Raw genomic sequence first — 25209 nt, 5'->3', positions numbered from 1 at the left:
ACCCCATCCCCTCCAGGCCTCAACAACAGTTCTCCCTTTGCCCCCTCGATGCCCCCTCCCTCGTGCACTCCTTCCTCCACTGTCTACTCTAAATTATAGGGCTTCTCAAATTCTCTCTCTAAACAGCGATGTGGGTGTACATCTACTCATGACAAATTCACAAAGAGGAGTATGGGGGCGGACGGACTCACAGCACTGTAACAGCCACAATGAGGGAAACCGAAAACACACGGAGGAAGGGTCTTTCCAATGGGAACGTGCACTTTGAAGGAAATTATTCTTGTGAGAGAAGACACAGAAACACGGGGAGAACGATGAGTTTGAGGGTTTCAGACTGATCGGACATTCCCTCAGATCAGCATCTGAGGAGGAAATGACTGGGCTGTGTGTATGTGTATAAATAGCTATTAATCAGGCATGGGGGTCAGATTAGTTCCCATAACCTTCTGCTAAGCAGACAGTCATTACGGTACAGCCTGCGTGTGGGTCAGCTTGGTCCAAAGGATGTCCTCTACAGTGAAAACGTTGTGTGAATTTGTCTGTTCATTTGTCTTGCTCCCTTCTTCTTTGCTCATCTATTCCTCTCCATGTCCAGTTCATGGTTTTCACATAAGATGTCTGCTTTAGAATGAGACCGGGCCCTGTGCAGGATGCTTCAGGGGTGCACACAGAAGCTGTGTGTGTGATCTGTGGTTGGTACGCGGTGCCCCCTCACTTCTCTGCATCACCACGGATGCAGTTTATGTAGGCCTGTGCTGATATTACTGCATCAAACAAAGAGTAGGGTGTAAGGGAGCAGGACGTGTGCGATGGCAGAGCCAAGATGCAATTTCTGGATTTAGAGGGAGGACGCAGGGGGGGGGGGGGGGGGGGGGGGGGCGCGGCGGAAACGGTGGAAAAAAGGGAGACACCGAGTGGTTTTGGGTTTCGACAGTGACTCAAATAAAAGAATTGGGAAACGGAGGCAGGTGGAGCGTACGTGCCGGAAGACTGAGAGGGTGTAAGAGTATTTTAGAACACTGAAAAGCAAAAGAACAATGCCACAAGCCCTGACTGGGTAAAAGAAAGACTTTGAGAGACAGTACTCCACCACATAGGACATAAACTATTATATTAATTCTTAAGAATCAGCTCAATTTAAATAACAATAACAGAAATAGAAACAGCTCATCACACAGCTGCAAGACACTCAGCGCTCCTGTATGTGTGGGATGGAATATTTTGGAATTACAACTTGTCACAAATAATTATTCATCATCTACAGTGAAACACCATCTTTATTATTTATTACCAAAGTACGTGGGAGCCCGTAGTCATTAAGTCCTGTGATCGTGGGCTTCTTGGGAACAGGGATGGCGGTGGAGGCCTTGAAGCAGGCTGCTACGTGGCATGTCAATGAGTTTAGGGATCATATATTCATTTATGGAGCACACATGAAAAGGATAGCAACAATTAACTAAATAAAAATGCTGAATAAATAGAAGACGGGTACAGACGTTAATGTATAACATGGATGGTAATGGATGTTTAAGGTTCAATGATAGGAAGTGGAGAAAATATCAACAGTATATGAAAGACTATCATATATCCACTATTGTGATCTGATGAAGGAATACATTCCCTAAATAAGAACAATGAATTTGACTAATGTCTTTTATGTTTTCCTCCTTCCATATTCCCTGCAGTTTGTTGCCATCTGCTGTTTAATCAAGGCTTTATTTCTTCACGATGGCTCATAAATTACGAAAAATGTTTCATGTTCATCGTCAAGCAACACACGACATCGCGGGTTTTGCCCTTTATAGGTAGAACAATCGTCATATAATCTTCACCTGTGTTAAACCCTTGTTAACATACTCACGACACAGGCCAACTGTGTACAGAATAGTGAGTATCTCATCCCCAGGCAGCCTGTTGGCCAATGCGGCTTTTACTTTGAAAAATCCAAACCGGAAAAGGACACGTTTGTTTGTAGCCGGTTAGCATGACGCCACTTCCTGCGGTCTAAACTGTCAGCCACGTCACCTCCCCTGAAACAACTTTCCTCCGAGACGACAGGGCACACACCCGAGTCAACGCACGCACTATCTCGTCATCCTTTTAGCCGACGAGCGCCCGAACTACCGGAAAGACGGTTCCGCTGCTGAGCTTCTCCTTAATCTCGACTCGTGACCTGTTGCGGCTGCACGGCTCTGCCCGAAGGCCCGCAGGAGTTTTTGCTCTCTTTTTGCCTGTCGCAGCCCAAACACCATGAACGTCTTCCGTCTTGCGGGGGACGTGTCACATTTGGTGGCCATCATCATCCTGCTGCTGAAGATATGGAGGTCCAAGTCCTGCGCCGGTAGGCTCACACAGCTGACACTAAAATGCATGCAGCTGCGCAGGATCGACGCGCGGGCCGCTCGCAAATACACGGCGGCGCGTCATTGTGTCCACCGCCGTGCACGTGCTGGGGATGCGCGGAATGCTGAGTGGGTCCGCAGGAAGGGAAGCGACGTGGCACGTTGGCGAGCAATGCGCCGCCTGCTGCATGTGTGTCCTCACAACAAAGCACATCTGAGCATGTTTTCCTCTCTTCATCTCTGTAGGCATCTCTGGGAAATCTCAGGTGCTCTTTGCACTCGTCTTCACCAGCAGGTACCTTGATTTGTTCACTGTCTTCATCTCGGCCTACAACACGGTCATGAAGGTAAGATACACACGCACACACACACCATGTAAATCATGCAGCAGGCAGTTTGTCATTGATAATAATCCCGTACAGGGATCACATGGTCTTTGGTGGCCGACACACAGTCAGCATTGGACTCTGCTCTCAGGTGGTGTTTCTGGCTCTGGCCTACGCCACGGTGTACCTGATCTACATGCGCTTCAGGAGCACCTACGACTCCGAGAACGACACCTTCCGTGTGGAGTTCCTGTTGGTGCCGACCATCGGGCTGTCCTTCCTGGAGAACTACGCGTTCACCCCGCTGGAGGTATATGAGCACCAGGGCCGTGTCTCTGGTACATTTGGGTTGAGGTGTAGAGACGTTTCCTCAATGATACCGGTCGCCCAGGCGATGGTCTTCTTCTCATGTGTCTCCCTCCCACTGATTCCATCCAGATCCTGTGGACCTTCTCCATCTTCCTGGAGGCGGTGGCCATAATGCCGCAGCTCTTCCTGATCACAAAGACCGGCGAGGCCGAGTCCATCACCACCCACTACCTGTTCTTCCTCGGCCTCTACCGAGCCCTCTACATCGCCAACTGGGTGTGGCGTTACCACACCGAGGGCTTCTTTGACCAGATCGCCGTGGTGTCCGGCGTCGTGCAGACCATTTTCTACTGCGATTTCTTCTACCTCTACGTCACAAGGGGTGAGTGGAGACTACGGCGGTGCTGCCGTGAGGGTGAAATGAATGGATCTGTTGAGGAAATGGGGGGCTGTTGTTTTTCTGTTGTTGCCTCACCGGGTAACCAGAGCTGTTTCACTTTGAGGTTTTCAAACGCAAACTCCCTTCTCAAGACTGTCTTTGTTCTTCCCGTTTGTCCTCCGCCTGTCTGCAGTGCTTCGGGGAAAAGGAAAGATGAGCCTGCCGATGCCCATTTGAACCGGACGTCTGGGCCCGCCCGCAGCGCCGCGCCCGTTTTCAAAGACGGGACCGACGGTCTGGCGTCATTCTGTTGAGCAAAATGTGTGCACCTGATAGTCGGCTGTGATTGGCTCTTAGTGTGTGAGTCCGTATGAATTACACGCCCTGTTTCAGTCAGAAGGGACATTTGTTTGTTTTTTTACTCAGAAGATGCAATTGTGACCCTATAAATTGGTCCCCGATGTGCACCAGGTACTTAAATTAGGGTGATGGAAACTGTCTGTTTGTCTTTTTACTCCGGGACTTTGGCTCTGGCAATAGTTAAAATGTTGAATCCACAAAATTGTACTTTAGGTAGTTTGTATGTAGTTTCACGTCATAGCTCGCTAAACGTTATCCAATCACGGCCGCATTTTACAAACTCACGTCTTTTAGTGACAACATTTTTTTACGCTGTACCCTTTAAGTCAAGTTAATTTTATTTATGTAGCACAATATCAATAACCAAAAATTTTACTGCACAATCTGTACATCGTGTTCGTCATTGGTCATATAATGTTTGACACGTGGCTAATTGAATTCTATGCAAACGATTTATTTCCTTACTCCAAAGAATGTTCATTTTTGTATTTCCTCTTTGTCATCGTTCATATGTCAATGTAATTCTTCATGGGAGGGGAAAAAGGGCTAAATGTTTGTCATGTTAAATGAAGCCAAAGATTTTAGTCACACAAAAGGCTGTTTTTTTTTTATCTCTGACCAAAGTGTCTTTTTGTGTAAAAGGATAACAAAAGAAATGTGACTATGGGGAAAAGAGCATGTTGAACTTTTTTTTTTTTATACTTGCAAATATTTTAGTACAGTAATTGAACACTATTTTATGACCTTCCCTTTTATTATAACATGTGTATTCAATTTAAAGGAGTGGCTATTTTCTTTGTTACCAATCTACATGACAACCAGGATGTTTACCTTTCTGAACGCTACACACACATAAAAGCACAGATAGAAATGCATTCCTTAACAGAATGGTTTGAAGGTGGTGCATTGTTGTCCTGTTAAAACAGAGATTGAGGACGTTAAATTAAAAACAAAAAACATAAAAAAAACAATACAGCTGAGTGACTTTGACACATCATCCTCTCCACTGCAATAAGAGATTCTTGACTTTAGTCAATGAGGTGTTTTCAGGAAAGTTTTCCTGTGTTTATAGAGCACCTTGCTTCCTTCTCTCACGGCTCCTCCCACCGCTTTCGCGGCTGAAGTGACGGAGAGCGGCGACGCCGCCAGAGCCGCTGCCCTCTCCACCACCTTCGCCTTCCTCACAGCCTTCCCTTTCCCTTTGTCGTCTTTCCCCAGGATCCCTGCTCCCTCTGCAGCGCCTTTCCCCACAGCTGTCAACAACTCACACCAGAAAAGCCTCTCGGCTCGTTTCCTGGCCTCTTCTTCTTCTCTCCTCTCCTCTTCCTCCCTCCTCTTCCTCCCCGTCTCGGGTCTCTGCACCTCTGGGTTTGTAGCCGCCGCCTTAGGCGTCTCCACCTTGTGTCCTCTCTCTCCCAGAATCCTCTCTTGCGCCTCCCTGATGGCCCTCTCCGCTTCCTTGAACATCTCGTTGCTATAGCAACCGCCTCCATTGCTTGCCACAGTGTCATTCACCTTCTCCAGGAGTTGGGCCACCTGTTGCAAGGCCGCCGCCGTCTCGTCCTGTCCACTGTTATCAAAGACGTGGCACCCTCCGCGGCAGCTGCTGACAAACTGGGACAGTTCTTCGCTCTCCCCCAGGAAGTCCCTGATGCTTTTGCCCCGCAGCTGGTCTCCCCAGGTGAACAGGACTGTGGTAAACCTTGTGGCTCCAGGTCCAAACGTGGCCTTGATCCACTGCAAGGCGTCCCTTTCCTCCTGGGTGAACTTGCCGAGCTGCAGGGTCACCAAAAAGGCGTGGGGTCCCGGAGAGGACAGGGCGATACTCTGTCCCACCTCTGCCATGACCTCCTCGGGGGACAGCCGCGTGTGCAAGAAGCCCGGCGTGTCAATCACAGCGATGCTCCGCCCGTGGACCGTCCCGAACTGTCTCTCGCACCGCGCGGTGACCGAACAGGGGGAGGCGGTGACCCAGAAGGCCGACCTGCCCAGGATGGTGTTACCCGAGGAGCTCCTGCCTGTTCCCGTCCTCCCCAACAGAACGATCCTCAGGGGTTCAGCCTCCGACGCCTCACTGACTGCGGCCAAATAAAATGATATGGTACATGTATGTTATTATCATTTTATAATAATACAATAATAGTAACATCTAGCAGGTATTTAAAAAATACATCTCAAATCATATTTCCGCTTTTAATAACGGATTTGTGTATTTAGTTTTATTTATATAAACGTTCTATAGGATGACTCATTTCCTTTTCCGCAGCCTGTAGTCACAGTGCTGCTCTGACGGGCAGTAACTGGGATCGACATACCTTTATGTGACGCAGCATTTTCAGATGACATCCCAGCAGAAACCAGCATTAAGCCGTTGGCCCGGCGTCTTTTTGGGCACCGAACTTAAAAGAGATGTCGTAGGTTTCCTCTGCGACTGAGACGTTTTCTTGCTTTTAATTGTCATTCAAGTAGCGGCAACGCGCGGAGGGGCGCTATTAATCCCCTGAAATGAAAACGCGCTGCAGCAGTGTCACAACACTTATTGAAAGATTTCTTCATCAATACGCTGCAATAATCCGACTGTTGTTCGCATCGTAGCAATCACACATCCAAACACTTGCAGGTGGATGCTGATGTTGACGCAGTGCTGTAGTTCCTCGCTGTGACCACCGGGGGGCAGCAGACACTCACCGCAGCGCTCACTCCACGCGGCGGCGGAGCAGCGCTTATATATTCGGTGAAAACGACACAATTAAAATGAGACAGAAATGTTTTTAACATCAACCGACACTGAATCACGCGGAGGCGATAGAGGTCGTTTCATCAGAATGTAACCCTTTAGATCATTAAAACGATTGAAGCTAGCTCATCATTGACACCAGCAATGAGTAACAACATTTATCATGATAGGAAAAGCGAAATTGGCTGTTGAGAGAGAAAACATAACGTTCTGCTTTGATCTCCTAATCAGGGACTGATGTTAGGACGATGCCACGAAGTTTATTTGTAGAAATGGAATACATCGCATGACAAAAAATACCAAATAGTTGTCCCTCATATTTTTACTTTATCACTGATTAATGTGCCAATTACACTGCACTATGATGGATTCAGAAGTTGTCGTCAAAGTATCCGTAAGAATGAGCTGTGTGGCCTTAACAAGTGCAACTGGAGAGTGAGAGGATGTCATGGCAAGCCCGCAGGAAGAAAACATCCTTTTAGGCCAAACAAGTGAAAGCGCCAGCAGGGCCTCGAGGTGTGGTACTCTTGACGTACAGACTGTCCTTCCTTTACACGAGAAATGTGTAAGTCTAGGAAATGAAACATGGAATGCTGGAGCAGTTTGTGATCACGGGCAGTATTTAATAGGATTAGCAACAACACTTTGGCCTGTGTCAACCCAGTGGACAGTTTAACACATAATGATCATTCTTGATGCAGCCATCTTATTTCTACCAAAGATAGTGAATAAGAACTCCTAATTAAAAATAGCTGTTTATGGTTTGTTTAAGGGCGCTGAGCTATTTATAGCTACGTTTTGTTTAGACTGTACTCCATTCTTCTATGCACATTTTCCTTCACAAATTGAGACCCAAAAAACATTTGTCGTAACGTGTATGCTTTATAGTAGGCAACTGCGAGTACTTTTCAAAACCTGTGAATAGGCCTTTGTAGTGAAGGAACATCCTTGAAAGAAATTGAAAGGGTGGAAAAAAATACTCTATGTCCTTCTCAGCACTGTAAGTAGACATCTTGAGTTTTCCATCACTGACCATTTGTCTTCGACATTTCTTTCTTATCTGAGTTGCTTGTTTTCTCTTTCGATATCGAGTCTTCGGCTTGATGTTGATCTTGTCAGAATCTGCAAACTGGTAGGACCGACGGTAAATAATGTAAAATCAACCTTAGCATAAATCTCGATACTGATTTGTTATGCCAAAAGTGCAAACCGGTAAACCAAGAGGAACCAATTCAATTACATATTCAGTATAATGGCCTTTTAGAGACATTTGTTTACAAGCTCCATCCAGCAGCAATGTTGCTTTATGCTGTTGGTGAGTGATTGTCTTTTAAGTCATAAAAATGACTACTACAACTTCCTAAACAATACGCTTGAATGGACGTTAGAGCTATAGAGCTAGAACTATAGGGCCAGAAATGTGCAAGTAACATCAATCGCGTGTTAGATGGAGTTGTCACTGGAATTTTACTTAAATGGACAGTTGGACACACAAAGTAAAAATACCATTTCCAAGCCATTTAAAAAGACCCAGCCAGGCTCTTCTGTTTGTAGATCAACTGCTCTGCAGCCCGCTGATTGGTTTTCCAGTCGGCCAAAGGTCGTGGGCGGCTGGTGCTCGAGCTGTCATCAGGATGAACCGTCAGCTGGTCTGTCCCACTCCACCTGGTTTCTCTGCGGAAGGCCCGCTCCCTTGCTGGCGGTGGGGGCAGACGTACCTGTATTCCCACAGGGAGCCTCTCTCGCACTGTCGTTGCTGTCAGAGAGACGGTCGGGCTGACGCACGCCACCGGCTGAGTCCTCGAACTCAAAGAAGGTGTTGCTCTCACCAATCCCCAGTCCAAAGCTCTCCAGCATATCCAATACCGACGGGGTGGACGGGCCACGTGGGGTCTCCTCATCGATGAGGGTCAGCGTGGGCAAGATGTCCACCAGCTCCGCCATCTCCATCGGTCGCATTACCTCAGTGAGGCTCGATGCAAAGTCCTCTTCCCCCCTGTACGACTCCTGTCTCTCCAAAACCGCGTAGCCCACTTCAAACTGTGCGACCGCGCCGGGCTCCAGTCCGGATTCAATCAACGCGCTGGCACACCCGAGCTCCGACTGGCCGAGGCTCGTCAAGTCTACGCTGGATTGGCTGATGTCTAAAGGGTAGCCTCCCTTGGCGACGCCCTCCATCAATAGCGTGGCCTCTTCAGGGACGACCATGATTCCTGATGGCGCGGCGACCTCAGCGGACACGATGTTGAATGGAGTCCCGTCAACCAAAGATTCTGGGAAGGGATGTGGGGCGACAAAAAGGATGTTAAGGTCTTGATCCTAAACCGCATTTAATGTAAACTTTTGTATAGCAGCAGAAAGGCTAAACTAAAATCTGTTCATATAGCAGCTAACATGGTAGACGTGAGAAAAGCTAAGAACAGACGTCAACTTTGTTATCAAAGCAGTGTCATCTCACTTGTGCAAAGTGTCACCAATACAGAATTAGATTTTTCGTTGACAGTCTCTCCCTTTGACGCAACACAGCATATTTAATAATTGCGGACGGTAGTCACACAAGCGCATCATGGTTGTACCCGCGATGGCTCTCTGTGCCTGCAGGCGATGGGGCCACGTCAGTCTGGCAGTCAAGCTCTCGTCCTCCCCATCCGGACGCGGCGGTGGTTCTCCTCCCATCACCAGGCCGAGAGGCACCGCGCCGACCCACTGCTTGGAGCGGACGCACTGCAGACAGTCCATAATCCAGCGGGCGTCCCTCCACACCACATCGAGCCGCTGAAGAAACGGGTATAGTGGATTTTGTCATCATTCTACTGATAAATTCCTTCTTGGTGATTGAGTGGGATTCTCAAAATGCAATATATTTGGGGATGGTGACTTAATCAATACATTGATTCATGTATTTAATGTATATATTTCCCTCATTATACCCATTACAGTCACAGAAGAGGAGATGTGTAAACGTGAAAACAGACAAAAAAACAAGTGGTCTTTTGTCTCCGCTGTCATGATCTTACCCGGGAAAGCTCCGTGATGTGGTTCAGGCGCTCGCGGGCCTCCTGCACCTCCTTGGTGTCCAGCGCCTCCCGCAGAGCCTGCTGGGCCAGATGGGAGTCCAGCTCCAGCCGCACCCAGGCCTGGCAGTACTGGGACAGGAAGTCGCGTTCGTAGGTCCAGAAGTGAACTGGTGACGAGCCGGAGTTGAGAGGAAAAACAAATCACCACAGAGAGAAAGTCAAGTCGGCCTCGGAAGTCATTAGTGCTCTTCGTCAGACCTTTAGCGTGGGAGTTTCCCGAAAGGTTCAAAAGGAGGGATGGATTTAAATTAGAGACAAAATAAACCCTAAAGAATGGATGAAAAGGAGGATCATTGCACTAATTAGACGTGCGAACACAAAAGAAGTGACTAACATGGATATTATACCTTCCAGTCAAACTGGTGATCATTATTTTTGGGGTGGTTGACTAAAAGGATTTACTTTAGTACCAACTTAGATGAAACTACGTATTGATCTCAAAGAGAAAAAGTGTCTCCTGTGACTTTGTCCTCAAATGGTGAAGCTAGTTTTGTCAACTCAAACGTCCCTGAGACCCGAGCTGCAAACGGAGGTTTTCCTGTCATCATCAAGGTCCTCAGTGGTTCCTCTTTGGTCAATCATTTTTATCTTTTATGCTTGGCCCCCGCCTTGTTTTGGGCCCTCTCTCTCACCACCACTGTGCTGCTATCGTCAGACAGATCCCGTATCCATGGACACCTATAGTTCTCCCCCTACCCAGCTCAAAGATCTGCAGGGGCATGGTGAGTCCGGGCTCTTTTGTCCCCGACAGAGGCCAGTAGCTGGAGCTGAAGTCCTCACTGGGGGGCAGCAGCAGCAGCATGGACAGCGTGTCCCCAAAGTGCAGGAGCTCCCGGGTGTACACGCCGTACTGATACGCCTGTAAGGGACGGGGACAAACACGTCATGTTCACCCACATCCAGCATCACGGCACAGGAGCATAAAAACACGGGCAAACCAAGGGAGTTCAGAATAATCCTCTCTGATCCAAGTTCTTCAGGAGAAAGGAGAGCGCCACGGGGGCTGTCTTGAAAAGCTCATTTCTGTTACCCTGTAGAGGGGGATGTTGAGCTTCGTCAGGAGGTGCGTGACGGCCACTCTCAGAGACATGATGAACTCCCCCAGCTCGCCGCTCTCCAGGCCGCTCTCGTCCTCGCCGCTCAACGGGTTTGCAGCGGTGCCATTGGTCGTGGTGTAAACGTGACTCTGAAGCCACGCCCACTCCTCCCTGTCACACAGCGGGGGAAGCAGTTAGCGAGACACCGCCGTTAAAAAAGGCCTTGTTGGCGGTGCAGGGAAAGTTATTACCACATTTGAAACGGGCGCGGCAAGTCGCACGTTCCGACCGCTTTACCTGGAGACGTGGGCATTGTGTCGGACCCGCGTGTGGCAGAGGACATTGGGCAGCCTCTGGGGCACCAGGACCCGGATCTGCTCCACTGAGCTGCACAGCTTCAGGATGCCGACGTAGAGACCCGGCTTGGCGCTCTGAACGCTGTGCCTGTGGAGGGTCAGCTTGTCCTGGACAACAGAGAGAAGCCGACGCGGGGTTACGGACTGTAAGACGTGTTCCTAGGAGGCAGGGTTCAGATGCGGTTTCTTTGGCGTATCTCACTCTGTCTTTTGGGCTGGCTGGATCAATTCTATTGCCTTTTTCAGGGCTGAGCGGCACCATAGAGAAAACCACACAGATGGAATGGGGAAAGCACTCAGCGCAGGCTTCATTCTGTTACATGTTCGCACTGCTTCCTGTGTGTGTGCTTCCCTTTTACACAAACACGGGCTCACCTTGAGCTGGTCGTAGAGCATGTCCATGGCAGTGGGCTCGGGCACCAGAGGAGTTCTGCCGCGGTTCTTCTCCAGACGAGCCAGGGGCATCCAGTGGAGCGGGGGGTCTGGAGGGCTTTTACAGGTGCACACGGCAAAGGGTTAAAAGGAAGTGCAACCACATGGAGCCACCAAAGGATATCAGTTCCTATTGTTACAACAAAGCCAGTATGATGCCAAAAACCCAAAGAGCTCCTCACTCTGTACTTGTGCTCAGCGAGCTCAGCCTGTTGTCTGATAAAGAAATCATCTCCAGCCCGGTCCTATTGATAAAGCCAAGCTGGCTGGTTGAAAATGCTTTGTTTCTATGGAAGAACGGGAGAAAAACAAAGGCCCCTTTCTCACCTGGGCGGGTTTGGGAACTCCTTCAGAGTCACCAGTAGGACGTTGCCCTGCCGGTCTTTCAGAGGTTCGTAGTACACCTGGCCCAGCTGCATTGTTCCCAGAGAAGACTGAAGGAAGATAAGTTGTTGAGGTGTGAAACAGAAACATGCAGAGGAATAAATTATGAGGACATTAGGGATTAACGCAATGAAACACACAAGTTCCACAGCTATGCAGCCTGAGATGGGGAGGCGAGGCACCAGGGAGGATGGCAGTGAGATGGGGACCAAGGAGAGATGTTGTGAGGTAATTCAAATAGCAATCAACCCATTTTTGATGCCTCTCATCGTGCTGCACAAATGCAGCTTAACCTCTTACCTGCAGCTGGGAAATGGCTCTTAAAATGTTGTGTCTGTTCTGCAGGAGGGAGGAGGAAGATGAATGAGCAGAGGAAAGGGCCTGCTGGAGCCACGGTACTTGTTGCCATGCACAGGATAACTGCAAAAAGAAATAGAAATCAATATATCAACTGCAATTTACACAGACAATTCCACAGCCTTCATTCTGAATAAGTACATTCTGTAGTGTTTATAAATGAGACAATAAAACAATTTACTGAGTACATGTGTATTAACCGTGTTGCGAATGGACTCAATAGTTCCTAATGCCGTTTATGTTATGGTGAATCAACGTATCCAATGTCTTCTGGCCGTTTACCTTGGCAAACCAAAGGAAGTCATGGATGATGGAGGTGGAGCAGCACTGGATCTCCACCAGTGGGATTTGATCTTCAGCTGTCACCAGGATGTTTTCCTTGTGATAGAACACAGTAGCCAAGTACACGCCCCTAAAACAAACACAATCAAGGTAAGAATCGGGTTTTTCTGAACACGCCGATACGCAGGCGGCCCTCTCATCATAGTCACCTGCGAAAGGCCAGTTCACCTCAAGGTCAACCATTGCAGACTTTTGTGTCTAAAATAAATATCCATGCAGTTACACTGGCATCTAATGCAGTGAATGAGATCTGCCCAACAATTGTGGCAGCTGAAACCTTTAAAAAACACCACTCGACTAATCCCGAGACTACAGCATCTTTAACGTGACTACTGTTGTTCTTAATACCATAACGGGTACGTGCTCGGACTTTGTGATCTACACCGTTGTGGTCTACACTACTACTGTGCTCAAGGCTCCGTGGGACAGGTGGGACAAATGGAGCGCTACCTCTGCAGGAGACGAACAAACTTGGTGGCGGAGTGGAACAGTTGTTTGATGCCTCGAGACACAGACAGCCGCTTGCTGGGACTCTGGGGCTTGGAGCTCTCTGCGGAGCAGAGGAGGATGAGTCAGGATGAGAATCACTTTTTATCTGCCAAAGCACATTCGCTGAGCACGCACGTCATATCTGAATGGGTGAGAGAGGGTGAGACAGTACCCTCTGCAATGAATAGACTCCGTGCTGTGCACGCCGCTGATATGAAATGCCATAGAAAAATTATGGAAGACAACTTTGCTCTCATTTATTCTTTCCTTTATTCTTGTAAAATAGAATAGAGTGATACTGTGGTGATAAAATAGAATAGAGTGATACTGTGGTGATAAATGTATGGACGGATATATTCTTGCTTCACGTGCGAGTGCGTCAGTTGTTACATCACCAAAGACGTTACCGATGCAGAATCCTTTGTAATGTGGTTCTCTGGCGTCTTCCAACAGTTTCCTCACGAGGTCCTCATGATTTCTAAACTGTGACTTCACGCCGATGCACTCTCTCCAACCTGCACAGGGAGAAAGGGAGAAACCAATCATCGCTTTCAGTTTTTATGCAATTAGGGAAAAATCATTGAAGTCATCAAGAAGTCATTTTGCAGGAGAATCCTGAGTGCTTCGGTTTCTTATTTTTGTGATTCGTTTCAATGCAGAATCATTCTGAGCTGCTCACGTCTCCGTAAAAGTTCAATTCGATTTTCAGGTCCAATTACGACCGAACTGACAATGCAACATGTTGAGTGACAATTTTCCTTTTACAGTATGAAATGGGAAATAACAGCAAGTAATGCAAAGAGAGCGAGAGAGATTAGGAGGCCACTTCAAAAAGTACAAGGCCCATCGAGTCCCACAGATGTCTTTAATTGCACAATTTAATATTTCATCAATCTGCCAGCCGTTCGCGAAATCCACTTTTTACACATTAAGCCTGATGTCAGCCAACTAATTCCATTACTCGGAGGACGGAGAGCAACAGCATGGAGCCCTTTGGCGGCGCCAATGCGCCCTCATGGCAGTGTGCAGTCGGGTGTACTCACTGGAGGGGGCGGCGCTGACCGGAGTGGAGCACTGAGGTGGGCCCCATCCTCTCACGTTATAGCAGCTCACTCTCACAAAGTAATGCACTCCCTGCATTTGGAGAAAGCACAGGCGGACCAATTATCACCGTGCATTAACCTTTCAAAATCGTTTTTATTCCGGGACACAGGAATCACACATCACTGTCATTATTAATTCATCTGGTTAAGTAAGGCAGCCCCAGACTGGGATAAGTGCTCTCTAATGGGAAGTGGTTCAGCACAGTGCGCCACGATCGGAGCCCAATAAACACAGTCCGTGTGCAGGTCCGGAGCTAATGTGTGTGCGTGTAGTTGCAGGTGTGTGTGTGTGTGTGTGTGTGTGTGCCCACCGGCTCACTTACTGTTGTGAGCCCTTTGATGCTGTAGGAAGGGTTCTTGGTCTCTAAGACTTGGGGTGAGCCCAGGATGCGCTTGAAGCTGGCCGAGGTGCTCCATTCCACTGCGAACACAACAAAGCATCTCACTGACAGATTATTCTGGCTTTACTCAAAACCCCCGTGAAGGGAGAACTGAGGCTTTGAGTATTTACAGTTTTGGAGAACTTGCTGAACTTAATCTACCCTTTGCTGCAAAGTATGAAACCTATGCAGCCGTAAAGCCACGTAGCAGAAACAGAGAAGGCCAGTGGGGCTTTTTGACCTTGAATATGTTCATTCAGCCTCTCTTTGGCTACGACGTGTTAAGGGTTTGTGATGCACCACCTACCTCTGTAGCGGGTGATGAGGCCGATGGCGTCCCCTTCCGGCTCTTTGATTACCACATACAGAGAGGACGCGCTGGTCACCAGTATGGACACATGACTGGGAGGCCCGGGCAGTTCTGGTGTAGAACATTTAAACAGAGCACTGTTCAAAATACAATTATTATGATATGTTCTGGGTTTTTAATCTGTTTTATTTCCTAATTTAAAAGTAACAATAACCCTCGTATACATTTACAACCAGTGCACTGCTGTTATATTTTAATGTAATAACACTACACATATTTCTATTTCACTCCCTTCACTAAATATACTTCCAAACACTGAATATACTGTGTATTTGTTACTCTGTTGCACAGCCTGCCCTCTGAACTGCTTGCCTATGAATAGAGCCAGTGAGGCAGCCCACTTAAACATGACTTCCTGCATGTAAATGTCATATATATATATATATATATATATATATATATATATATATATATATATATATATATGTATCTTATCATTACAGCTTTTAGCTGACCCTCTTATCCCGAGAGTGTTATGAATACCCGTGCAGCAAGAATAAAAGTTAATATGTTTTTGCCCTTACAATAACACTGTGATCATAAAACAGTCTGGGAACAGAACTAAGAGAAAATAAGAGCTGAGGAGAAACATTTATACAGAGCCACTCGAGGAAGGCGCAGGGGAGACATCAGCGCATCATTTTTTTAAAAGAAGTGGGTTTGAAGGGAGAGATAGCCGGGAGGAAGAGGACCTGAGTAGCTTGGTGCATAGAAAGGAAAGAGAAGAGCAAAATAATCCAACGCCTTGAAGCCATTCCGAGTGTGGATTTCTACGCATGGACAGTATATACCGGCACCGAGGTTTCAATTTTTTAAGCAAGCAGCTATCGGCAGCCGGTGGACAGAGCGAAGGCAAATGATGACGAGGCAGTTTGTTGAATTCTGTGAGAGGAGTTGGAGAGACTTTTGAGAAGCCAGCTAGGCGTCACAAGAGTCCACACAGGAAATCAGTAAAACTGAAGCGAGGTGAGGCTGAATCCCCGACTGTGCTGCTGTCAGCTAAAGGGGACGAGGGGGGATACGTGGAGGGGAGTTAGAAATGAGGCGGCTTTACCTCGTTGAAATTCAATTTGAACAGGGCAAGAAAAAAAAGCAAGAATACCAGTATTTCTCGCCACATGGGAACTGAGAAGATTGGAAAAAAGTCTCTGACCCAGTTTGCTTCCAAAGCTTCACTTCACAAAATGCCACACTAACCGTGACCCGAGACCACCGACCTGTGTTTTGGAAGTTGCGTCTCATGCGGCAGTACAGCTGCAGCCGCAGGCTCCAGAGACAGATGCTTCTGTGGACCTCGACCTGCGCCTGAGGCCCCGAGCCGGCCTTCTTCACCAACTCATTCTTCCTCTCCTCCACCCGTTTGCCCGCCAGCGCCACCAGCGCGTCCAGCTTAAGGGCCCACTCCGCAGGCCGGCACACTGCAGAGGAGGCGCAGTGGAGGGGCAGCGGGTCAATATCATTTGCGTGCAATTAAACCCCGGCCACTTCCAACAGAGTGCTCGTGATGTTCCGGCCCGGGAGACTTACAAACGGGGTTATGGCTGGCCCCCGCCTTGGTCAACACATGGAGCAGAGGGGAATTGTGGGTAAGGGCAGCCACGTCCAGGGGGACCAGGCCCTGTTCGCTCACCCTGTTCACCCCCCTCTCCTTCTCCCTCTCGCAGTTCTTCTCTTTCTTCTCTCCTCGTTCCCTTGTGCTGCTTCCTCCTCCTCCTCCACAGTGGATGTTGTCTCTGGACAGCAGGCTTTGTACGGCCAAAGTGTCCTCATTTTCCACTGCCTCCCACAGGGTCTGGTACTAACGGGGACCAGGGTGAGCGGCCGACAGGAGGAGTGACAAAGAAGATGAGAATTCACATCAAACCAGAATAAGATATTTCCAGAGAGCAGAGGAAAGAGGCGACGAGCGACGCGGTTGCCAAGGACACATCTATCAAATTGTAAATCAGAGAAGCCGTCTGGCTCGGGATAATGTATTTGTAGTTACACAGACTCAGCGTGTAATTTCAAAATGAGATCTCGTAATTCTAAAATAAAGACAACCTGCCAGAGGACAGGGAGACAATTCAGTCAAAGTCACCGGTCACCCCCAACCCCCTCAGACTGACGCGTAGAATATCTTACAGCGCTTGCAGGCCTCCTCGGGTGTCTGGGTACGTCCGTTTCCTTGGCAACAGATGACTCCCCACCCCTCAGTCTGACGGACAGGTTTCTGTAGATGCGTTTGGGTGAAACCGGGCCGAGAGAGCGCCGGCGCTGGAGCCTGTTGCCCGTGGATACTGACATGGCGGCAGAGGACGAGGGAGAACGCGGGAGACGGGAGGTTGCTGAGGAGAACGAAAAAACAGCAAAGGAGTGAGGGACGGATTACTTGATGGAGGGTAAGAGCCATGGAGAGGGGAGACGTGACGAGGAAAGTGGCAAAAACCAAGAATGACCTCATGCAGAGAAGGAGTAAAAGAGGAGAAAAGGTCACCAGAAAGCTGGAGGAGTGCAGGGGGGGAATGAATGGAGGAAAACACAACAGTCCGCACAGGCTGAGCTGAGTGCTGTTGTGTCGGTGGATAAAAGGATAAAAGTTACAACACAGTTGATGAAACAAATGCCTCGCAGCATTTGTATTTGTGTCTCCTGCTATTCTCCCTTTTGTTCCCTCTGTTACTGGATATTGTGCGACACGGTTCGCTGTGTGTGGACTAAGCAACCGAACCGATCAATCAATTAACCGAAGAAAAGCAATCCCATGAATGTCTTCGTAGCATCGGCTGGAAGATGATGATCATTATCAATGTCACTGGGCTTTCATTATTACAGTCAATCACTTTTTACCCTGAAAATCTCCCGAAACACTTTGAAATACAGTCGAGCATAACGGCCCGCAGCCCTCCCCCCTTCAATCATCACGCCTTACATTCGTCACTGCCCTTCTTCTCCACTGCTTTTTCTCGTCTCTCTTTTTTCCCCATTTTGGCGGGACTTTAAAGCCTGTTCAGCTCAGGTCATCCCTGCCGGTTGCATCTTTGGACAAGGAGCCCCCCTCCTTGGGTGGGGGTGGGGGGCCATTCAAACACTATCCTCTCTGTGTAGTCTCTCATCACCAGCATCCCGTCGAAAAGAAAGCCTCAAGTTTCATTTTGTTTTTTCCTTTGACCTTTGTTAAATCCCGGTGTGCTGAGTATCCCACCGTCCCGGTGTGAAAGCCAATACTCCGCTGGCCGGGGGTCTCTAAGGACACAATGTGAGGGCTCTGGCCACAGTGACGCCGCGGTGGCACATTAGCATTGTACCTGCTACCTCACTGAGAGGCCCACTGGTGTGTACAGTAACCGCACTGCCTGCATGTGGGGATGCTGGCTCATATCGTACGTGGCTAATACCAGGCATTGTTATTGGGACACTTTTGCCGTGTTTGTTTATTATGTCTCACATCAGTTGTGGAAAGTGCTGATGGTACAGTGTAGATTAGCTTGCCTTTGTTTTGCTGAAGGCAGCACAAAGATAAGACAAGAAAAACACCTGAGAGGAGAAGACAAATGCGTTAGTTGAAGAGAACACATGCTGAGCCGTGAAAACGCACACACACACACACACACACACACACACGGCTGTGTCATCGTGGCTTTTTGCATGTCAGTGCATCTCAGGCTGTGGTGATGTTGTTGTTTTTCTAACGTCACACGCTGAGGTCAAAGTGTGCTGTGTGTTTGAAAACAGGCTTTCTGTTTCTGTCAAGTGGTTCCTGGAAACATCGGCTGAATGATATTTCTAACGCCACAGGAAATAAATAAACTACAAGGGACAGCAACCTCCCAGGGAGTGTGTAGACACGTAAGTGACTTAAACATAAATAAAGATTCAGTGGCACTCATTGCAACAGGCAGAAAGACGTCAACGCAAGAAGCCAGTTACAAATCGTGACAATTCACATGAACAACATGAGCGCAGATTAATAGACTGCAACCGGAACCATCATTAAAAGTTGGAATACTTTTAGTTGGGTTCCAACAAACCTGATAAAGACCAAAAAACAATTAAAAAGGAGATTTGTTGTGTTTATAAACCTACAAGAACCGTATACAGACACTAGTACTATGTGGAACATAGAATCCACAGTTAATAGTGGAGCAATGGGGTCAATCGATGATCAGTTCAAAGTAGTTGAGCTTTTCTTTTCTTACCTTAAGTGGCTGTTCTCCGCTGCTGACCCTCCATGTTCTTGCTCTGAAATAACCGCCTGCTAGTCAGATGTAATCCATCGTCCCAACTTCAAGAGAGTTCACCTCAGAGAGTGATCGCTGCAGCCGAGCGAGAGGCTGCCGCTTCTCCCACGCACGCACGCACGCACGCACGCAAAGACAGACAAGCGCGCGTCCGGTTTGTCCCGCCCCCTTCCTACTTTAGCTCATTCATTTCTCAGAACTTACCGCACTCAAAAGCAGATGTATATCTGTATATATGCATATTAATTTTAGCGCTGCTTTCGAAGTTCTATAAAAGTTCTATATATAATATAAAAACATATTTTTCAAATATTTTAGGTAAAAAATATATATTTTTAACACTCGAAAGCAGCGCTAAGATGATCTACTTTCAAGTGCGGTATTAAAAAAAAGAAGCAGAAGACAGTCCGCCAATATTTAGTCAGTCTCTATACTGCCCATAATGAAGTAGCTAAATGTCTTGGAGACATAATAATAAAGCATCGAGTGATGGTGTGTGGGTTGGTGATTTGAAAAAGGTATGGGCTTATATTTAGGGCAGTTCGACGCCTCCTGTGATGTCTGCTGTACAGTATACGTGACGGGGTCACAGCAGGCAGGCAACGCAGGAGGCGTTCAGCACTTATATGTGTGTACGTGAGGGGTTGTACACAGGAAGTGGTTCAATATATGTCAAGTCAGATGAGAGACAAGCAAATGCCCCACGGGGATGTGTAAGATGCTTGCAGGTGAGGACTCCACTTATGCTGAACTTATATGTGTCTCTGCTTTATTGGCCCCCAAAGACTTCTTTGTGTGAAAACGTTGTCAAATAAAGATGACGGATATGCATCGGCTCCCACCTGAATAGTAAGAGGGGCTCTTTCTGCGTTTTTTTTTCTCCCTCGGGGGCCAATAAGACGCTGAGACTGTCGTATTTAGCTCCTGTCCGAGGACGAAGGGACACAAATATTTTAAACCTTCAACCTGTCTGTGGTCTGCTGCTCATTTTAGTCATCCAAACAAGGCTTTGACCACTTCCTGCACTCACACTAAGACGTCAGACAGCCCAAGCACACTCGTGCACACACAATCGTGCACACTGTCACAAAGAAACGCACACTCGCCCCGATGAGGGAGAGCTGATCTGACTGCTTTATGTCATGCACTACTTTGATGTGCACTGAACTCTGTTTAGGGGGAAGTAGAGAGGGATTATAAATTGACATGTTGGTAGTAATACTCGCCCCCACGCTCCCATCAGTAGATAGTTGCGGTTGTCATGGCGATAACCAAATTGTGGCCTTCACTGTTAACTGATACTTGAAAACAGTCTCATGCATCCCACTATCCACAGCATATTATTCAGCAATGACTTTCCTTGGAGGATGAATTGATGCTGATGCATCATTTTGAAGATAGTGTATGCCTTTTGGTCAGATAAAAGATATGAGAAAAGCTATAATCTTTGAACTTTGGAGTCTTTTTATACACTTAAACTGTTCTTAGTGCTACCCTAGAAATGGGGATGGACCACCAAACCAATGAGAAGAAACACAGAACCTATATTGAGTCAATTTAGGTTAAAAAATATAAAGTTAGAATGACATGGCAACAGCCACAACAGTTAGTAGTCGAAACTACTCCTATCTGAATCAATTAAGTGCGATGTAACTGAGTGCTAAGACATTTAACCCATCGATATATTAGTTTGATGAAATGTCATATTTTCAAGTGAGATACTTTCACTGCATAGTAATGCCTTATTGCCTGGAGCAACAGCCCTGAATGTGTTATCTTTGTTAATTCAGTGGTATTCATAGATGTGCTGTTATTTATTTGTATACTTATTTATTTAAATTTGACTGGGTTGACCTCACGTCTTCAAACAACGAAAAAAAAAACATCTAAGTAAAAAGATGCAATTTTTACTTGTATACTCATTTGACCTTGAATAGTTATAACATTGTAAAAAAATATCAGTAACATCACTTGTCTATTCGTTCCCACTACTGTCGTTTTGTAAAAACCTGTTCTGCATTTAACTTGATGATATAAAACCTCACTATATTATTTGATGGTTAGAGTTCTCACTAAAAAGAAGTTGTTCTCGAGTTTGACGCAGATGAAAATTACAACATGGAAAAATCCCACTTCCGAGGTTGACACGAACGCACCATCAGCACGTGCAGCATTGCGTGGTGAAATTCACCTCCGTCATCTTCCCACATCAACTTTTTGTGGAGTTTAATGGCAAGTTTACCCAATTACATTGATGCATTTTGTTGTGGTAGCGTTGTCCACACGTAGGCTACAATTTATTTTAAAACGCGTTCCTTAAAAATACCTAAACGTTGACGTTATGGTCTGTTTTTGATGCGAGATGCTAATTTGCTAACGTTAGCTCAATGTCGTACATTAACGTTCCGGTTAGTTAACGTTAACTCAAGCGGTGTAGCTACGATATTTAGCATTTTATTCACCTAAGCGTTAAGCAAGTAAGTTTTCTTTCTGTTTCAACAGGTGAAAATGTCAAGTGGGGATATTTTTTATGACAAGATTCACTTCCGGCATGACCCCAAATGGAGCGGCCGCCTGGGCCCTGCAGAGGGGGGCGGGCAGATGCTCTGTGTGGCATGTGTCATCGAAATGATCGAGAGCGAAGATATTTCGGTGAGGAAGATGAACCAGACTAACACAAATCACTTTATTGCTTTATTTACCATCCCGTTACTCTCTCTCCTTCCGTTTCTGCTGCAGTCGGCGAGGAAGTCTTTCGCCTTGATCGGTATCTTGCAGGTGCTGAGATGTTCCCCGGGGGCCCTGAGAGAGCTGCTCCGGCAGGACAGCAGCGTCTCTCTGCGTTTTACAGCCTCTCTATTGGGTGAGAAACAGTGGGCACGGAACTGAGTTTCACATGTGCTAACGAGAGCAGAGTCCAATAAAAAATATGCCTTTTGTTTGATTTTTACATGCTTATAGGGTAGTATTTGCAGAAGCTGTCATAACAGCTGTTGTACTCATCACACACTTGGTTCCTGACATTGTTTTTTTGGGGCTACATCTTTTGGAAATCCTGCCAGACTGATGCAGGAGGCTGTAGATTTGTTTCTGTCACTCTTCCATTTGGGTACAAACGGTACAGTGGGATTAATTAGACCTCAGCCGTCAATATCATGAATGTCATTGTACTTTGTGTCCCCTATTTCATTCAGCTCCCATTTCTTGACTTAATTAATTCCCTTTTCATCTATCTAGCCTGCTCTTTTTTCTTTTTAATGGACCTCTTAAAATCACAATAGGTTTGTGAAGTGTGCTCTTTAAAACCATGTCCCTTCTGTCCCCAGGGATGCTTCACACCGTGGAGGACCAAGCCACTCTGGAAAAGGTTGACCAAGGTGAAGAGACGCCTCTTTTTGGTTTAGATAATATGTGTGTATGTGTCTGTGCAGCCTGCTCACAAACATAGACACACTTTTATATGTAGTTGTTATAATGCAGACAGTCTGGCTACACACGCACACACACACACACACACACACACTGGCAATGAGTCACTCTTTATGTAGACACTTACGCAAGAACTGTGTAATGTTCTCTGCCGTTGACTAAGGTGATCTCACATTGACACATTGATCTCACATTGACTTTCCCTGCAGTCTCTAAATGTAACGTTTTCTGGGGGCTTTGACCTCATTTTATTGATATTGTTTCACTGCAACACGTTGCTGTATCTTTACTCTTAGAATTGATTAATCAGTTTATGCTGCTACAAGCAAATTTATTCCTGATGTTGGATTCACAGTGAACTGCTCAGTCACATTTGTCTTCCAAAGTGCAAATGATCTGACAGTAGCTTTTTCACAATGCCATAGGAAACACTTTGCTGTAATAGTTAAGGAGAGTGCTTAAATTGGACACTGGTTTTGCTCTTTGGACAGATAATTTGTGAGGAACGTATTGTGAAACTCATTTAAGCATCATAAATAATGCATTTTTTGTGTGTGAGTATACGGACAAACGAAGAAGCGGAAAGAAATCCAGAAATCACAGCCTTTATAACATCAGCTAAGCAGCTATCGGTTTTAGCTGAGAATTATACCTGCAGTTGGTCTTTGTGAGAATATGACTGTCAGTCAGAGAGGAACAACATCATCATTGATTGAGTCGAGGCCAGGAACAAAATCTAAAGTTAACGATTTGCTGGCTTGGAATTTGACCCTAAATCTGTTGAGGTTGAATAAATACATCACAAGGGATAGTTTGAACATCGAGCTGATAATCCAAGGTCGATTGTGATGAAACTGCTCAGGTTCAGAGATGGACGGGAACTTCTAAAAAAGAGGGGAAAAGGTAAAAAGGACAAGATTGTCATCAATGAAAATTTGAGATTTTAAGTGAGACAGAAACAAATGCAGCAGACACCTGAATTTTAGGAAGCATGTGAATGTGACCTCTACACCTTTTGCCATGATCAATTTATTGTTCCACGACCAAGCTCTTCATCTATGATTTCATGAACATAATTGATGTCAGTGTTCATTCTGTATTATTATAAATTAAAAATAACACAAACATGATATATTCCCAAAAGATCTGCACTGCATGAAGTTACAGTATGAAAAGTTCAGTATATGAAAAGTGGTTATCGCTAAAATTACGCAATTTTGATTTCGTTTTTATGGGGTTTTAACAACTAAGTACATTTCTATAATTGTGATCAAAACACAACTCAACATGTTTAGCTTTTGGCCTCTTGAAATTGACAACGCACATCGACAAGTTCCAGTTGTGAAGGAAAATAACCTGAATTGACGTTACACTCACTTATTTTACATTGACATCTGTAAATATTATGAAGAAGATTCATTACCAAAGTGTAATATGTGTGTGTTTTTGCAGACGTCTTTTGTAAACGAGTGCGTTTGTGTGCGTTTGTGCGTGTCAGTGCTGGTCCAGCTGCTCCTGGAGCTGCAGAGCGAGGTGTCGTACCGCTTCGTTTTGGACGAGATAACCAACCAGGTGGGACACACACATTTACAGACGTACAACGCAAGACACCTGCTCCTCTACGCAGGACATCAATCAATTAACATCCTCAAACATTTAGTGACACTCAGCAGCGAGTCCTCCAGCAGACGGACTGCTGCTGCGATGTCACCCCTGGGGGGGGGCAGTGTTAGAAGAACCCTCATCAGCCTGGATGATATTAAAGTTGTGTGTACTGGTGGTGACAGCAGGCAGAGGTGCACGCAGGTCTCCCTGGTCACTGGAATAGATTCTAATCAGAAAGTTTGAAGACACTGAAGTTTTTCAAACATGGTGCTGTGGTTGAAACTCGTAGATGGATATTTTTATTGAATTTGTTCGTGCCACCACTGCTGCTAAAAAATAACTTAATAAAATGCTGGTACGGTTTACATTGTGTATGTGTGACCGTACAATGTTCCTTTCCATTGTTGTGGATCTTCACTTTGTGCGTTTCCTGTCCAGCTGAACGATCGGCTCGGCGTGAAGGATTTCCTGCCCACCTTCAACTTCTTGGGAAACCTGGTGGAAGCAGTTCCCAACACGGCCAACAGCCTGGTGACTCAGTACGGTGAGCGTTTTAAAAGGCTTGGACTGGCACTTCCAGTCAGTGGAGATGCAAAAAAAAAGCCACTGTTTTGAAACATAACATTGTTTTGTTGAGGGTGGTGGATTTACTTATTTAGTTACTGATAGACCGACATCGCATAATCATTTGTGGCCAGTTAATCCATTGAAAATTGCTTTGGGTCCGTTTTTAAAACTGCAAATGAGTTTGCATCCGGCCGGATCTCAGATGGCTTTTCTGTGCCTTTTAAAAATAATTGGATTCAGTAATAATACGACACACCGGGGCAATTCACCTTGAAAGTTGTGATCTAGAAATATATTCAACTTGAATGGAATCGAAGGCTCTGAAAAGATAATTAAATTTTCAGCATCCCTTCTCTCTGCACAGGGATATCCACATTTTGGTCACGACAGCCTATTTTGACCTTTTCAATTACGCTCTAACCCACGGAAATAGTCGTACCGTGTCCCCTTATGAAATGGTCCTTGAAAAAAAATGTCATATCCTTCCCCCGGTACTTTCCCAACTCAATCTCTCCGGCCGCTGTGACCTTTTTGCTATTACGCTCCAGCTGCATTGAAATAACCGTTCCAGCTGAAAACGTTACAAATACAATGTAATTCCCCATGTG

General features: G+C 46.4%; 4 protein-coding genes across 6 annotated transcripts in view; 2 read left to right on the top strand and 2 right to left on the bottom strand.

Annotated features, from left to right (window-relative positions):
* The first annotated feature begins 1893 nt into the window (after positions 1-1893).
* On the top strand, positions 1894-4496 carry kdelr3 (KDEL endoplasmic reticulum protein retention receptor 3). The gene is made up of 5 exons (XM_040191507.2): positions 1894-2341; positions 2589-2689; positions 2820-2978; positions 3107-3359; positions 3550-4496. Exons 1-5 carry the CDS (start codon positions 2251-2253, stop codon positions 3591-3593), a joined length of 648 nt encoding a protein of 215 aa, XP_040047441.1. The 5' UTR covers positions 1894-2250; the 3' UTR covers positions 3594-4496.
* On the bottom strand, positions 4452-6377 carry LOC120828130 (GTPase IMAP family member 7). Its single transcript, XM_040191500.2, has 2 exons — positions 6032-6377; positions 4452-5794 (listed from the first exon to the last, which is right to left on the bottom strand). The coding sequence occupies exons 1-2, from the start codon at positions 6078-6080 to the stop codon at positions 4749-4751; spliced, it is 1095 nt and encodes a 364-aa protein (XP_040047434.2). The 5' UTR covers positions 6081-6377; the 3' UTR covers positions 4452-4748.
* Positions 6378-7055: 678 nt separating this feature from the next.
* On the bottom strand, positions 7056-19117 carry LOC120828119 (ankyrin repeat and fibronectin type-III domain-containing protein 1). Its single transcript, XM_040191482.2, has 19 exons — positions 18959-19117; positions 16905-17107; positions 16308-16578; positions 15998-16198; positions 14718-14831; positions 14354-14451; positions 13971-14061; positions 13335-13442; positions 12889-12988; positions 12379-12508; positions 12040-12159; positions 11683-11789; positions 11299-11413; positions 10865-11031; positions 10561-10738; positions 10227-10389; positions 9471-9637; positions 9030-9228; positions 7056-8726 (listed from the first exon to the last, which is right to left on the bottom strand). The coding sequence occupies exons 2-19, from the start codon at positions 17064-17066 to the stop codon at positions 8083-8085; spliced, it is 3135 nt and encodes a 1044-aa protein (XP_040047416.2). The 5' UTR covers positions 17067-17107; positions 18959-19117; the 3' UTR covers positions 7056-8082.
* A 2390-nt stretch (positions 19118-21507) lies between these two features.
* The window catches only part of mei1 (meiotic double-stranded break formation protein 1), a 39452-nt gene continuing 35750 nt past the window's right edge, over positions 21508-25209 (top strand). For all 3 annotated transcript variants that reach the window (XM_078084622.1, XM_078084621.1, XM_078084620.1), the window contains exons 1-5: positions 21508-21652; positions 21740-21863; positions 22327-22377; positions 23928-24001; positions 24473-24578. In XM_078084622.1, the coding sequence (XP_077940748.1) occupies positions 21509-21652; positions 21740-21863; positions 22327-22377; positions 23928-24001; positions 24473-24578 (499 nt within the window). In that variant the 5' untranslated portion in view covers position 21508. The remainder of the gene's footprint in view (positions 21653-21739; positions 21864-22326; positions 22378-23927; positions 24002-24472; positions 24579-25209) is intronic.

Source organism: Gasterosteus aculeatus, chromosome 11 (genome assembly GCF_964276395.1).
Source record: "Gasterosteus aculeatus chromosome 11, fGasAcu3.hap1.1, whole genome shotgun sequence".
NCBI lineage: Eukaryota > Metazoa > Chordata > Actinopteri > Perciformes > Gasterosteidae > Gasterosteus > Gasterosteus aculeatus.
This window is presented reverse-complemented; position numbering and strand designations above follow the sequence as displayed.